The sequence below is a fragment of the Argentina anserina genome, chromosome 5, assembly GCF_933775445.1.
Source record: "Argentina anserina chromosome 5, drPotAnse1.1, whole genome shotgun sequence".
Taxonomy (NCBI): Eukaryota; Viridiplantae; Streptophyta; class Magnoliopsida; order Rosales; family Rosaceae; genus Argentina; species Argentina anserina.
This window is the reverse complement of record NC_065876.1, coordinates 21,254,927-21,270,555: the sequence shown is the minus strand read 5'-3', so window position 1 is coordinate 21,270,555 and position 15,629 is coordinate 21,254,927. Positions and strand designations below refer to the sequence as shown.

The 15,629-nt window shown below is 41.9% G+C and overlaps 2 protein-coding genes across 2 annotated transcripts; one reads left to right on the top strand and one right to left on the bottom strand.

The window, feature by feature from the left end:
* Nucleotides 1-2,303: 2,303 nt before the first annotated feature.
* Nucleotides 2,304-9,945, bottom strand: LOC126794417 (uncharacterized). Its single transcript, XM_050521130.1, has 2 exons — nucleotides 3,160-9,945; nucleotides 2,304-2,774 (listed from the first exon to the last, which is right to left on the bottom strand). The coding sequence occupies exon 1, from the start codon at nucleotides 9,893-9,895 to the stop codon at nucleotides 3,224-3,226; it is 6,672 nt and encodes a 2,223-aa protein (XP_050377087.1). The 5' UTR covers nucleotides 9,896-9,945; the 3' UTR covers nucleotides 2,304-2,774; nucleotides 3,160-3,223.
* Nucleotides 9,946-10,242: 297 nt separating this feature from the next.
* Nucleotides 10,243-14,731, top strand: LOC126794418 (uncharacterized). The gene is made up of 2 exons (XM_050521131.1): nucleotides 10,243-13,023; nucleotides 13,105-14,731. Exons 1-2 carry the CDS (start codon nucleotides 10,279-10,281, stop codon nucleotides 14,623-14,625), a joined length of 4,266 nt encoding a protein of 1,421 aa, XP_050377088.1. The 5' UTR covers nucleotides 10,243-10,278; the 3' UTR covers nucleotides 14,626-14,731.
* The last annotated feature ends 898 nt before the right edge of the window (nucleotides 14,732-15,629 follow it).

Genomic DNA, 15,629 nt, shown 5'->3' with positions numbered 1-15,629 from the left:
CCGTATACAGGCGATTGGAGACTATATCATACTTGAATATTTGAGACTTAATTAATGAGCACAAGATGCAATTCTTGAGGATACATCCCCTCCCAGATCAGAGAACTTTATGTACAGGAAAATAACAACTACCATACACGTTTTTCCCACTTCACCATTTCCTAGTTGGGCATAGGTTGTGGTTTTATAGACTTGAATCTACGGAGTGAAATTAAGGAACCCGAATGCAAGCAACTCCAAATGATTTACCTGTATACATGTGTTTGAGAAGAAAGTAAGTCACAAGGGAGAAAGAGCACTCATGAACGAGGACAATATCAATGACATTCCCAGAGCTTATATCATAAGCAAGTAAACCATTTGAATCTCCAATATAGCCCTCATGCATGGAATCCAAAAAATACAGATCGAACTAAAGAAACTGTGAACAACAGAGCCAAGCTTACAGCTTACTATATTTTACCATTTAGTGTCTTCCCTCGGGAAATTGGAGCAAGTTCAGCATTCTGGAGGGGCGTATCCTTTCAAAGATTAGGGATGCTAGTTGATTAGAAAAAAAAATTAGTATTAATTTTTTTTTAATTAGAGCTAGTATTACATACTCTCTTCCACACTCAATCTCTCACTAACACATACACATACACCCACTCACACTCAATCTCCTCCCACACCAACCTCTCAAATCTCACACAGACCACCAATTTTTTTTTTCTTTATCTTTCTCTCTCTGTCTTTTTTCCTCTTTTTTTCCATAAAATTAAATCTTTAACCCTAAATATTAAAGCCTAGTTCTTAAATTAGAGTCATAGATTGCACTTAGAATTGGACTCATTCCACCATTCCACTAAGAAGTTATGTGCGGCATCTACTCCTCTAGTAGCACGAGATATCATGATTGAATTGGGGATTTCCCATTTGGGATTTCTAGCTTTCTGCGTGTGCTTTCCATCTACTCTCGGTTACATATGCTTGGAGGTATTTTGATACAGATAATATAAAACAATCATTTCAAAAGTGTGAATCACATAGTATTTTGTGTACATTGGTTGAATCCCATCTTTTGTGTACATTGTCAAAAAAAAATATTTTTACCTTCGGCCAAATTTCAAACTCTCCCTAGATTACAATTTTAGATCAAGCTTCCCTAAGCACCCATCTAGGATCTGCCACTGGCATTCTGTATAGAATTTTCCCAAATTAAACTGTATGAGAAAAGAAATCTATACTAGTTCAAGAGAGGAAGCTGAAGATGTTAGGAGGATCAAAGTCTCACGTACCTCTAAAACTTTATGCATGAAATCTCATTGATCCATTCATGAGACTAGACATGGCGGGCACCCTCCCACGCGGTAGTGGATCATTTAAGGGGAGAAATCGCACGTGTATTTATTTATTTATTTATTTAGTCTAGGTAATACGTTGAACACATATATAGTTCTCCATATGATGCTTTTTTTTAAATGACTCTAAAGAGTGCATTTTTTTCTACCAAATATACTGCGCGTGCGTTTGGGATAAGTACTTCAATGGTACCTCAACTCTTAGTGTGCAGGGCAACGGGATACTTAAACTTATAAAGTTGACAATATGATACTTAAATTCTAATTTTGATAACAACAAGGGGTCTCCGTTTATTTTAGAATATTCTGTTAGCTTTCATAAAAAAAACTATATAAAAAAAAACTCTAGTATATTCTTCCTTGGTTTATTTTTAAAAGTTTAAAAATTTTGACGAAACATGATGGGCTTATTAAGTTGAATTTATTTATTCAACATATTGCAAATATTTAAATCTATCCTCAATACTTAAAGGTAGACAGTTATTTTATCTTCATATAACATTTTAATAGCTACCAGACTTGAATTATTAGCTTTTGCTAAATTATCCTTTAAAGAACTACAAGAAGCCAAAACAAAAGAAAAAAGACTCGTAAAAAATAGAAATAATCTCCCTAGAAATACCCAAGATTATTAGGATATTATATATAATATCCAACAACAAATCTACCACACAAGGGAAGAAATTGCATCACTTCAAGAAATCTTTGAAGAAGATCAAAAGCCTTTGGATATTTTGAGCATCAGTTAGGTCCGCCACAGCTGGTATCAAAGCCTGCTTTGCTCAAAAGCTGGTAGGCAAAACGCCTTATGCCACAAAGTTGGCTTCTCTCAACCAACAAGATAGAATCCAAACCAAAAAGTTATCAATCCAATTGTATTACAAAAGATTCGGATAAGTGGAAAGTGTTTTCATTCCAGACATATCCAAGAAAATCAGTACTCGATAGAGTACGTGTGTAAAGTACTAAATACACTCTACGACGAATTGTCTCATTTTCAGTGAGAAATAGGAGTTTAAGAACTTGACCCAGTGCAGCCAAGTTTGGTAGAATTCCTAAATCATCTATCCAGCAACAAGATTGCAGAAAAGTTGCTAGAACAACTTGAGAGATTTCATCTCAAGATCAATCAACTTGAGTAAGTAAACTCAAGAATTGGAAGACTTGAAGTAAAACTTGACTACCTCAAAGAAAAGAACAAATCAATCTGCTACAGTGCTTCAATCCAGCTGCTGCTCTAAGAATTCTATTTCCCAGCAACGTGTTGATGCAGTTTCCAGAAACAGCAAAACAAAAGTTGGTCTGAATAATTCTCCACAATAATGTCATCAAAATCCAAGGACTTACTCCAGTCAAACCCTCTTAGCATTGCAGAAATTTCAGCACAAATAAATTTCCATCAGATTCTTGAGAACACAAGGAGGACGAAAGGTCCTGAATTCCAGCAAGAGCGAAAAGTTGATACAACATTCTTAACTGAACATATATATATATATAATTATTTATATAATGGCTTTAAATTGACCAAAAGATAACAGCTTTTACAGTGAAACAAAGGAAAGTAAGGGAAATAGGTGACAAACAAAAATTCAGTTTTGAGAAAAGGTTAGAAAAGACTGAATTATGTAAAAGAAATGCAGCCTGCTCTAATAAATTGGGATTTTTTTATCTTTACTGTAATGGTTTCTTGTCAGCTGGAAATACTCAGAGTCAGAGAGGTGAGCAGGTGCACATTAAACCCCTTCCGAATGGAAGATGAACAAGAAAGAGACTGATAATTTATATATTAAGTAGATAGGTTCTAAGCTATGATGCATACCATTACATTTTGTTAGACTTGGGCCTTAGACTTTGCCTTACTTCCCTTGCGCCTTCCCTAGGCCTCACATCTTCATCATCGAATTCTCACCAGAAATTTCCTTCACAGCTTCACATACAGCATGCACAATCATTTTCTTCACCTCTAACTTGTCCTCACTGGCTATGTGGTTTTTGGGAAGTGTCCGAAACTCTTCTGTCAAACGAACACACTCACCCACATTCTCAGGGGAAACAAAGTCCAGTGAAACTTTAGTACAAGACTTCAAGTTCCTCACCTGATGAGGACAACCAGCAGGAATAAAAACAGCATCTCCATGTTTTTGGACAAACGTCCACGGCTCGATACCAAATTCCTCCTTCAGCTTCCTCTTGTGCTCCACAGTGAGATAAACAGTCTGATCATGTATAGCATGAGTAACACGCTGCAAAGGCTTACCGAGCACATGCCTCAATTCATTCACGTGCTTGTGGATGTATTTCTCCAGCAGTGGAACATCCTGGATCCGGAAAATGTCCCATAATGCACCTCCATCCTCACATACTTCAGCTGGTTCTTGCTGAGACCCACTTTCTTTACCAGCAATAGGGTGGCAATTCCCAAAAATCTCTCTTTGGTCTTGCTCCCTGTGCTTCTTCTTCAACTTCTCTATAGATACAAGTTGTTCAGTTCTAAGGGCCACTTCAGCTGTATGTGTCAGAATATTAACCGCATCAGACATATTGCAGTGAAGCTTGGTGACAGAATCTCCCCGTTCAAGCTCCTGTGCAAAACCATATGCAATATATGTTTTTGGACCCATGTCTGGCTTTATTGAGGTAGGTGGCAAGTAAGTAGCAAGGTTCAGAGAACCCTTGTTGGGGTGAGTATACTCCTTGAAGGGCAGACAACATAAAAACTCCTTGCCATGCCGAGGAAGACGTTTGTGAAACTCAGTAGATTCTGGGAAGTCAATGAGCTTGAGATTCTGAGGCCATCCTGACCTATAAGACCGCCCATTCGAATATCCACAAAAGAAATGGAGGACATTGATTTCAATAGCACACCAATCCCAGCAATCAATGGTGAGGTATGTCAAGTCACAATCATTTATAAGTTTCTTCACCTTTCGAAATGCCCGCCACATCACAGATGGTGCCCAGCTTAAACCTGATCCATTATCAAGTGCATTGCTAACGATTACAGGCTCACCCCTCTTCCAATGCCACTGAAAATGTGCAAAATCCTTATCTTGGATTTGTCCAACCTTTGGACAGAACAAGTAGTTATCATCAGAAACTCTAGAAGCTGCTTTCTTACAACTATTGCTACTTGAGTGAACAGCATCACCCACAGGTTTAACACACGAACACTTGTATGCACAAGTTTCACTCCTATCAGGTAGAAAATTGTAACTTGAATCTATATTCCCTGCTTTTTCTACCAATTCTATAACATGATTCTGAGAAAATTTGCACCTCAAGTCTAAATAATGCCTACCACACCCTTTCATTTCTGTTGAGGGGCAGACAATGCTTCCATCTTCACTTGCTCTCCACTCGAATGTGGACATTTGAGATTCCTGATTCCCTCTCTTCTTCCACTTGCCATCTCGAATTTCCCCGCAACAACTGAGACACAGATCATACTCACACTTGGGACAAGTCCTATGAAAATCAAATATCGAAGTGCTGCAATTGTTGCAGTACATACGCACATTTTTACCACAATTAGCCTTCTTCACCTTGAGCTCTGAAAGGTCACGTATTCCCTGCCTTTTAGCTTCGACCAGCATCTCGATCACCTGTTCATCCCTAATCCTCCTCAAATAGGGAAGTAGCTGATGAATCAAGTATTTACAGTGTTCCAGCTTGGTACCCTCGTTGATTTTCACGTCTAGATTCTGCAAACACCTGATAGGGACATCCAAATGAAGGCAGGCTGTGCAGTTGCAGTTTCCGCGGCACACAGGACAAGCCTTAACAATGGCGGACCCTGATGTGTTGGGATACCATCTCTTTTTGCAAGGGATACAATACCTTTTCCTCATTCCCCAACCTCTTTGCAAACAACTTCTGCAACAAAGCAGTTGTCCCTGAACAAAACTCTGACACTGATGGCACAATCGCCGCTGATCTAAGGGAGCCCGTCCCTGCTTTGCGTTCACAACACTTGCCGTCTCAGTCCTCTTTGTCACATTCTCAGAAGAAATATCCTTCACAGCTTCACAAACAGTACGCCTTAATTCCCTTGAGCCTTCCCAAGGACACACATCCTTAGTCATCACATTTTCAGCAGAAATCTCCTTCACAGCTTCACAAACAGCATGCACAATCATTTTCTTCACCCCCAGCTTGTCCTCATTGGCTCCATTGTTTGTAGTAAATGTGCGGAATTCTTCCGTCAAACGAAGGCACTCGCCCACATTCTCAGGAGAAACAAAGTCCAGTGCAACTTTGATACAAGACTTTAAGTTCCTCACCTGATGAGGACAACCTGCAGGAATGAAGACAGCATCTCCAAGTTTTTGAACAAATGTCCAGGGCTCAATTCCGAATTCCTCCTTAAGCTTCCTCTTGTGCCCCGCAGTGAGATAAATTGTCTGATCATGTATAGCATGATTAAGACGCTGCAAAGGATTACCGAGCACATGCCTAAATTCGTTGACGTGCTTATAAATGTATTTCTCCAGCATCGGAACATCTTGGATTCGGAAAATGTCCCATACAGCACCTTCATCCTCACAAGCATCAGCTGATTCTTCTTTAGGTTCAATCCTATTTCCAGCACTTGTGTAACAATTCCCAAATAACTCTCTTTCGTCTTGCTCCCTGTAGTTTTTCTTCAACTTATCTATAACTGCAAGTTGTGCAGTTGTTGCAAGTTGTGCAGTTGTATGTGTCAAAATATTTACTGTATCAGACATATTGCAGTGAAGCTTGGTGACAGAATCTCCCCGTCCAAGCTCCTGTGCAAACCCATAGGCAATATATGTTTTTGGACCCATGTTCGGCTTTACTGAGGTAGGTGGCAAGTAGTTAGCAAGGTTCAGAGTTGCCTTGCCGGGGTGAGTATACTCCTTGAAAGGCAGACAACATAAAAATTCCTCACCATGCAGGGGAAGACGATTGTGAAACTCAGTAGATAATGGGAAGTCATTGAGCTTGAGATTCTGAGGCCAACCTGTCTCATATGACCGTCCATTGAAATATCCAGTAAAGAAATGGATGATGTTGATTTCCATAGAACACCAATCCCAGCAATTAATGGCACGAAATATCAAATCAGCATCATTATTGATTTTGTTTACATGTCCAAATTCCCGCCACAAGACAGATGGTTCCCAGCTTACACCTGATCCATTTGCAAGTGCATTGCTCACGATCACAGGCTCACCCCTCTTCCAATGCCACTGAAAATGCCCAAAATCCTTATCTTGGATTTGTTCAACCCTTGGACAGAACAAGTAGTTATCATCAGAAACTCTAGAAGCTGCTTTCTTTAACATACAGCTGCTGCTGAAACTTGAGCTAATAGCATGATCCACAGGTTTAACACATGAACACTTGTATGCACATGTTTCACTTTGATCAGGCAAACAATTATAACTTGCATCTATTTCTGCTGCTTTTGTTACCAATTCTACGACATGACTCTGAGAAAAAATGCACCTCAATTCCAAATTATGCTTCCCACAACCATTTATTTGTGTTGGGGGGCAGAGAATGTTTCCATCTTCACTTGCTCTCCACTCAAATGTAGACCCTCGAGCTTTCTCATCCACCCCTCTCCTCTTCCACATGCCATCTCGAACCTCCCGGCAGCAACTGAGGCACAGGTCATACTTACACTCAGGACAAGTTCTATGAAAATCAAACAATGAAGTCCTGCAGTTTTTGCAGTACGTATGCTCAGCTTCACCACAAGTAGCCTTCACAACCTTGAGCTTCGAAACATCATGTAATCCCTGCCCCTTAGCTTCGACCAACATTTCAAACACCTGCTCATCCCTAATCCTCTCCAAATAAGGAATCAGCTGATGAAGCAAGTATTTACAGTGCTCCAGATAGGCTGCCTTTTTTGGGTCTGGCTCCTGTAAACACCTGACAGGCACATCCCTATGAAGGCAGGCTTTGCAGTTGCAGTTGCCGAGGCACAAAGGACAAGCCTTAGCAATGGTTGACTCTGACGTGTTGGGATACCATCTCTGTATGCAAGGGATACAATACCTCGTCTCCATTCCCTTACCTAGACAACTTGTGCACCACAAAATTCGTCCCCTAGAAGTTGTCTGACACTGATGGCAAATACTCGATGAGCGTCGTGTTGCCCTCTTTGCCCTCTTTGTCAAACTGGCAGCACAAATCTTGTTCACAGCTTGATAATAACCATGTACAGTAGACCAGTCCAGGGGAGCCGCTGCCCTCTTTGCTGTTTTTGCCTTCACAGCCCTTGCCCACTTTGCTGTCACAGCCTTGGCTCTCTTTGCCTTCACAACCCTTGCCCGCCTTGCACACATATCCTTGGCAGCCATTGCCCTCTTTGTCACTTTCTCAGCAGAAATCTCCTTCACAGCTTCACAAACAGCATGCACAATCATTTTCTTCACCTCCAGGTTGTCCTCACTGGCTCTGTGGTTTGTTGGAAGTGTGCGAAATTCTTCCGTCAAACGAAAACACTCACCCACATTGTCAGGGGAAACAAAGTCCACTGCAATTTTGATGCAAGACTTTAAGTTCCTTACCTGATGAGGGCAACCCGCAGGAATGAAAACGGCATCTCCAAGTTTTTGGACAAACGTCCACGGCTCAATATCAAATTCCTCCTTGAGCTTCCTCTTGTGCTCCTTAGTGAGATAAACAGTCTGATCATGTATAGCATGAGTAACAAACTGCAAAGGATCACCAAGCACATGCATAAATTCATTCACATGCTTGTGGATGTATTTCTCCAGCAGGGGAACATCCTGGATCCGGAATATGTCCCATATAGCACCTCCATCTTCACATCTTTCAGCTGATTCTTGCTGAGGTTCACTTCTATTTTCAGCACTAGTGTGAAAATTTCCAAATATATGCCTTTCATCTAGCTCCCTGTGCTTTTTCTTCAACTTCTCTATAGTTGTAAGTTGTTCAGTTGTAAGGGCCACTTCAGCTGTATGTATCAGAATGTTAACCGCATCAGACATATTGCAGTGAAGCCTGGTTACAGAATCTCCCCGTCCAAGCTCATCGGCAAGACCATAGGCAATATATGTTTTTGGACCCATGTCCGGTTTCACCGAGGTGGGAGGCAAGTATGTAGCAAGGTTCAGAGTTCCATTGCTGGGGTGAGTATACTCCTTGAAAGGCAGACACCATAAAAATTCCTCACAATGCCGAGGGAGACGATTATGAAACTCAGCAGATGACGAGAAGTCATTGAGCTTGAGATTCTGAGGCCATCCCGTCTCATAAAACAGTCCCTTGGAATATCCATTAAAGAATTGGGATATGTTGATTTTTGAGGAAGTCCAGTCCAAGCAATCAGTGACGTTGACTGTCAATTCTTTATCATGGTGAAGATTGTTCTTTGCTTGTCTAAATGCCCGCTGCATTACAGATGGTTCCCAGCTTAAACCTGATCCATTCGCAAGTACATTCCGAACAATCACAGGCTCACCCATCTTCAAATGGCACTGAAAATGCCCAAAATCCTCATTTCCACTCTCTCCAACTCTCGGGCAGAACAAATAGTTATCATCAGAACCCTCTCTCGAAGCTGCCTTTCTTAACTTACCCCTACTCCTACTCGATCTAGTGGCATTACCCACAGGGCTAGCACATATACACTTATATACAAATGGTTCACTACTACGATCAATAACATTATACCTTGCATCTATTTCCTTTGCTTTCTCTACCAACTCCACAACATAATTCTGATTAAAAACACACCTCAATTCTAATCTATGCTTACCACAATATGCAGGAGGGCAGTAAATGTCTCCATATTTACTCGCCCTACACTCCAATGCACCCGATTTCCACTCCAATTCCGCGATATCTCGAATCTCCTGGCAGCAACTCAAGCACAGATCATACCCACACCCAGGACAACTCCTGTGAAAATCGAAAATCGAAGCCCTGCAGTTACTACAACACAAACTCTGCCCCACATTACCACTCCTCTCCTCCACAATCAACTCCCTAACATCCTCCAGCCTCCGCCGCCTCACCTCGAACACCATCTCACTCACCTGCTCATCTCTAATACTAGTCAAATACGGAAGCAGCTGATGAATCAAGTACTTACAGTGCTCCCTCTTGGTCTTCTCATCGAGTTTCGGGCACGAATCCTCGATGCTCCTGACGATTCCGAGGCAGGCTTTGCAGTTACAGTAGCCGCGGCACACCGGACAAGCGTCGGCGATGAATTGCACCGACTGCCTCGGGTACCATTTCTTTATGCACTCCATGCAGAACCTCTTACTCCGACACCAACTGCACGGAACGACTCTGCCACTGCCTTTTTTCCTACACTGATGGCACATCATTGAATCGCCGCCGTCCATGGCCGCCGTGCCGCTCTGGTTCCGGTTCAGCTGCTGTGGATTTTCTTCTTGAATTCCCGAAATACCCTCGCATCCTGTCCTCCACCGCTTCCTCCCCCAGGGAGCGAGCTTGGGCGCGGCGTTGAGAATTCCGAGGATGTCCTCCAGACCGCCGACGCCGGCGTTGGGCCGCTTTGTGCCTCGCGGACTCAAACTCGCAGCCATGGCCTAAATTGGCATTTGAAAATTGAAATCAGCAACAACGGAATCAGCTCTCTCTCCTTTCCCCTTTTACTTTCTTTTCATTTCGAGTCTTTGACTTCCGAAACGACAAGTCGTATTGTTTACCACAGCAAAAGTACTTGAGAGTTGAGTGTGTGTCTGTTAGGACCAATATTCTATAACCTTATGTTAGTTGGGCTAGTGTGTTAGATGAGCTCATTAGTAGACTCGGGTCGGGTCATAATTTAAACGGGTATCTAGGGTTGTGCTAGAATATCTATATAAGGCATTTAGTCTCCAATGTAACTCTTATCTAAAAAATGAATATCAATCTATTTTAATTATTTCCTTTCAATTTCTGCATTTTATCTCTTTCAATCCAATTGATGGATCTTGATCCTATCAACTGGTATTCAGAGCCAGTTCCGGTGAGGAACTTTTTTGTCCCACCCACCTCCGCCCACTATTACCCGCCGCCGACGCAGTTTGTAACTCCTGATGATCACACCCTCCCGCCGCCATGGAAAGGGGTGATCGACGGTGCTACTGGGCGCTTATACTACTGGAATCCAGACACAAACCACAGCCAATACGACATGCCTGTTTACTCGATTCCTTGTCCATCTCCCTACCCATCACATTCCGCAGCCGCATATCCACCCTCCGTTATTGCTTCCTCCGACCACGTCTTCCGCTCTCACTACCCAAACCTCGCTCCCATAACCTACGACCCAACCTACTCAGCATTTCCTTCCTTTCAGCCGCAAAATGATGGGTCGCCTCCCATTCCAACGTTTCAGTCACCCTCAACCCCCATCTTTGTGCCCCAATCTACTAATGCACAATACCCATCTCAAGCAGCCGCACCCAACCAGTTTCTTCATAATCCAGTCGCACCCAACCCCAACCCACAGCCTGATTCAACAGTACAAGCTTGCCTTGCTGCTTTTCAAAAATTCAACCACACTCTCACGACCCAGATGCACAAGTGTCAGAGTCAACTTCAAGACTCTCGTGTCAAACTGGTGCAAATTCGGGAAACTTACGCCAAACTTCGGGCTTCTGCGACCTCTACACCCAGTACTCCACAGTATGCTCCGGCAGACCCGACGCTCCCAGCCCCTTGGAGAGGTTTAATTAATGGTTCATCGGGTTCTCTGTACTATTGGAATCCGGAAACTAACGCAACCCAGTATGAGCGGCCATGTGAACAAACTCCACTGACCTTCCCTTCCTTCGACTCTGACGCTCACCCATCCGTCATTTCTCTCAGTCCTTCCGACGAAACCGACGGTTGCGATGTGCCAATCTCTGTTCCCGCACTGCTCGTCGTGGCAATGAATGATACTACAACGAGGACCAGTGTCGACCTCTACTGTTGTAAGGATTTGGATTTGGATTTGCCGACCCAAGGCCTGGCAGAGGATAACTCAGGTTGTACCTCGTCTTTGGAGGAGCATAACGTCATCAATTTGGAAGCAAATACAACGACGACGGGCCTCCAAATTTTTGATGCTATTATTGAGGTACAAATCCCAAACAAAGAGTATGAGTTATTCGATTTTAATAATTCTGAATTTGAAACGACTGGTATTGAAATTGGGGGTCCTAGTGTGGTCAAAGAAGATGATAGTGGTAATTCTAGTGATAATGGTCTTAAGATCGAGACTCTTCCACAATCCTTCCCCATAGCCGTTGCCGAGGAGCTCAACCTCAATTCACTGGAACCCAAAAGCGACGGCTTTGTTGCCTCTGTTGACTCTCCATTCCACATTGGAGGAGCGTGTTCGATGAGTTTAACTTCAACCAAGAATCTAGTCTCAGTTGTTAAGGCACCGATTATGTGTTTGATGAGTTTAACTACCCTTGCATTTGGTGGTAGCTCCTCACCTGAGAAGCACAGTGATGGGTTTTCTGTTGTTCAACGGGATTGGAAGTATGATCAGTCCAGTTTTATGGTTGATGAAGCAAATTCCTTCACCACAGAAGCTGTTATGACTGGGTCTCGGTCACTACCAATTTCTACAATCGGAGGTAGTATTCTAATCTCAAAGAACCCATATTCTACTCTGTCACATGGTGAAGTGATTTTAGGCTTCAATGATAATATTTATCCTGTTGTGGTATTTGAAATGAGTAGTGAGGATGTTGTTGTTGTTTTTGTTGAGAATTTGAATATTGTGCATGATAGCATGGGTCTTAGCACAAGAAATATTGAGCCTGAGTCTCATAATACTGAAGCGGTGCAGAGTGTTGATGATCCTATACCCCAGCTGCTACCCTTGCAGGATGCATTTTGTAAACCAAAGTTTGGTTTGGTGTGTCTCGTTTGCAAATTGGGAAATTTTGATGTCATAACACCCTGTTTTGACCCCATGATTATTACTACTAGCTTCTTGCATGTTGGTACTGGTGAAGATAATTGTGGCCCTGGAGTTAAATATGCAGATTTACAACTGCGTACTAAAATGGAGTTAGATAGAATCTGTGGGAAATGGAAATCCAAAGCTCATGCCGTGCATGTTAGTTTACAGAGTGCAAAAGAGTTGTTTTTCACCTCTAGGGAAGGGCTAAAGCTTAATAATGAGATGATGATATGTTTTGCTACTGGACATTCTGATGCAAGGTTTTGGCCTTGGCTATCTTGTTGCTTCCAATTTTGTCATTGTGAAACAACCACTCTGCTTCCTTGTTGTGGAGGAGCATTTACCACAATGGGTTTATGGAGTAATTTACAGGTGTTAAGTGCAAATGGCTGGCGGAACATCTTGCCCACTTGTTTGAACCATTCTAATTGTGCTGTTGCTGCAACCACTCTTCTAGTGTATGAGAATTTGACTGGAGTACTTGGATATTATCATAGTATGTTGGCACTCCACATGGAGTCATCTTTAAAATTCCATGTCTTGTGTAGTGCTACTGTTCAACTATTTGTGCTCATTGACTATGTTCTTCAATGTCCCAATCAAGACAGCTCCTCAGTAATCGTACTTGGTGCTACGTATGTGAAACTACAAGACGGTTCATACAGACTTCAAGTTGTAGTGTTGAATGCCAGATTTGTTTGCCCACTAGACAATTGTTGTGTCTGCTATGATAATCATTCTGCTAGGATGATGGGACTTGTAATGGCAAATCATGATCTTGACATTGCAGGTGACATGTTTTTTACCAGGTTTAATGACTTGTTTTGGTGGTCTCTGCATCTTAAGGTTCACTCTTTTGGGGAAGCTCTCACTGCATTACATGCTTGGATCAATGATTTCTCTTGCTTATTGGGCTCTAGGGATAATGTTTCAACTTCACTTGGAATTAATGTTGGAAATCGGTTATTGGTACTGATAAGGTTTGAGCTGATTCAGGCAGAGGCCCATGTGCTGAACAATCATGAGACTTTTGTACTCGTGCCATCATTTAATATTGCCTGGGATTTTCATATTCCTGAATTTGAGCCTGCTGCTGGTCATTTTGAGGTGATGAGTTTTATAGAAGAATTTCTTGTTTTACGGTGCTATTTTTTTAAGGGTACCATTTGTTCCGAGAGGCGAGTCTGTGCTAAGTATCTTCTATGTTCTACTTTGGATATCGTTGAGTTCTGGTCGATAGTGTTCCATTTCATTCATCAGTATCCTTGCTTTGTTCATGTCCATGAATTTGCCGAGTTAGAGATTGTGCTGAATCATGTTGAAGAGGCTCCAGGATCTCTTGACTGGCTTGCGGATAACTCTAATGCTTTGCTTTTGGCTCTAAAATTGGGCGAGGTACTTTCTGCGTACAGTTTAATATTGGGGACACTACTGCCATCCCATTTTACTCCCAGCAACTTTTTCTTTGATGATCGTCTGTCTCACTCATTTGGTGAAGACTTTGCAAAGAATTTCCCATGTCTCTATGCAATGATTATGGAGGTATCCCATCTCTCATCATCACATGATCACAAACACGGGGGGTTTGCTGTACTACTTCTCCCACTGAGGTTGCCACTTTTTTATATGCCACTTTGTTTGTCTTACAATGATGTTCAGTGCATGGCTACTGTGAATATCCTTGTTATGATATTCAAAGCCCTTGGCATGATTGTGCTTGTTGCTTCGGTGTTAGTGGCCCGAGATGTTGCTTCCCAAAGTGATAATTCATCTCATGAAAGTCAAAATGATGCTCCTGCTATTGCTACCTTGCTGACCTTTGCAGCTTGTGTTCCTTCGGCGAGCTGTTCTCTTTACTCCCCTACTTACACTATGACACCTCTCCAATTTGGCTTGGCGGCAAATGTTGTTGGTGATAATACTTTGGTTACTCACATACACATTCCAGTAGTCATGCCACCAAATGCAGTGCTCTTGATTGTCGTTTTCTGGGCAGTCTTACACTCGCTGACAATGAAATTTGTGATTTTGAGCCATCGTCTGCCTATTTCATATAACAAAGCCTTGGAAGTCCCTTCTAATTCGCCACATGCGTGTCATAGGCAGTCAGCTATCTCTCATGCGTGTGATCAGCCCTTGCCTGACGTCCCTCCTGCTAAAGTAGCAAGTAATCTCTCATATCTTGCAGATACCAATGAATCTTCACTGGTTGTGCTCGAGCATGCAGTTACTTTGTTTAACCAGGCCTTCACATTACCCCCTGCTGGTTCCAACTTCTCAAACTTGAGGACAAGCTTGTTTTCAAGGGGGGAGGACTTGTTAGGACCAATATTCTATAACCTTATGTTAGTTGGGCTAGTGTGTTAGATGAGCTCATTAGTAGACTCGGGTCGGGTCATAATTTAAACGGGTATCTAGGGTTGTGCTAGAATATCTATATAAGGCATTTAGTCTCCAATGTAACTCTTATCTAAAAAATGAATATCAATCTATTTTAATTATTTCCTTTCAATTTCTGCATTTTATCTCTTTCAATCCAATTGATGGATCTTGATCCTATCAGTGTCACTTTGCTTGATATGGCATGTGTCTCTTGTTATAGAAGTTCAATTCAATTTCATATGTAGTGGCATGGTTATCTCACTTATCTGCTCTAAGCTGCATTTAGTGATAAAGTTCAAGCAGTCATATGATCAATCATAAGCATCAAGATTCAAGAGCATGCTTTTAAGTCTATTTTTATCACAAGTGATTTAGTTTTAGAATTTAGATGTGTGAAAGCTTAGGATTTCAGTTGGTTTTGTTACTTGACAGCTGATTTTTGTTTAATTCACTGCCAGGGATATGAAGAAAGAACTCTTAGTCAATCTGTCATTCCAGTGTGAAACTTTGAACCCAAACATGCTCTCAATATCAGACAAGTTCCCTCAGGCTAACAAACTCTCACACAGGTTGTTTATCACTGTTATGAGTTCCATAGATTTGGCATGCAGTACATCATTCCATGTTTCTATGTTTAACTATTGTGACCCTTGCTCCAGATAGTTTGGGACAATGAATACAGCTACTCTTAACAAAGACGATATAACGATGCTGCAAGCCTGCAACTGTTACAGATCGTTTTACTAAATGGTGATGGGAATATGGATATATATGCTGAGATTCTACTCTAGATATGATATTGTTCATATTGGTAGGTATCATTGGCAGTTGGCACACCTGTGTACATTATCAGTGATGATCACAGTGAGGACATACATGTATGAAGTCTTCAAACTAATGATTAGGTATCCGGAAGGGGACCTGAATATAGTAGATGCTCTACAGCTAAACTGACTTTGATGCATATTGTCCAATAAGTTCCCCGCTGA

Coding starts and splice junctions, on each gene's coding strand:
- LOC126794417 (XM_050521130.1), bottom strand. CDS start 9,895: ATGGCTGCGAGTTTGAGTCCGCGAGGCACAAAGCGGCCCAACGCCGGC.
- LOC126794418 (XM_050521131.1), top strand. CDS start 10,279: ATGGATCTTGATCCTATCAACTGGTATTCAGAGCCAGTTCCGGTGAGG. Junction 13,024..13,104: donor GGATGATGGGACTTGTAATG/GCAAATCATGAT, acceptor CTGCATCTTAAG/GTTCACTCTTTTGGGGAAGC.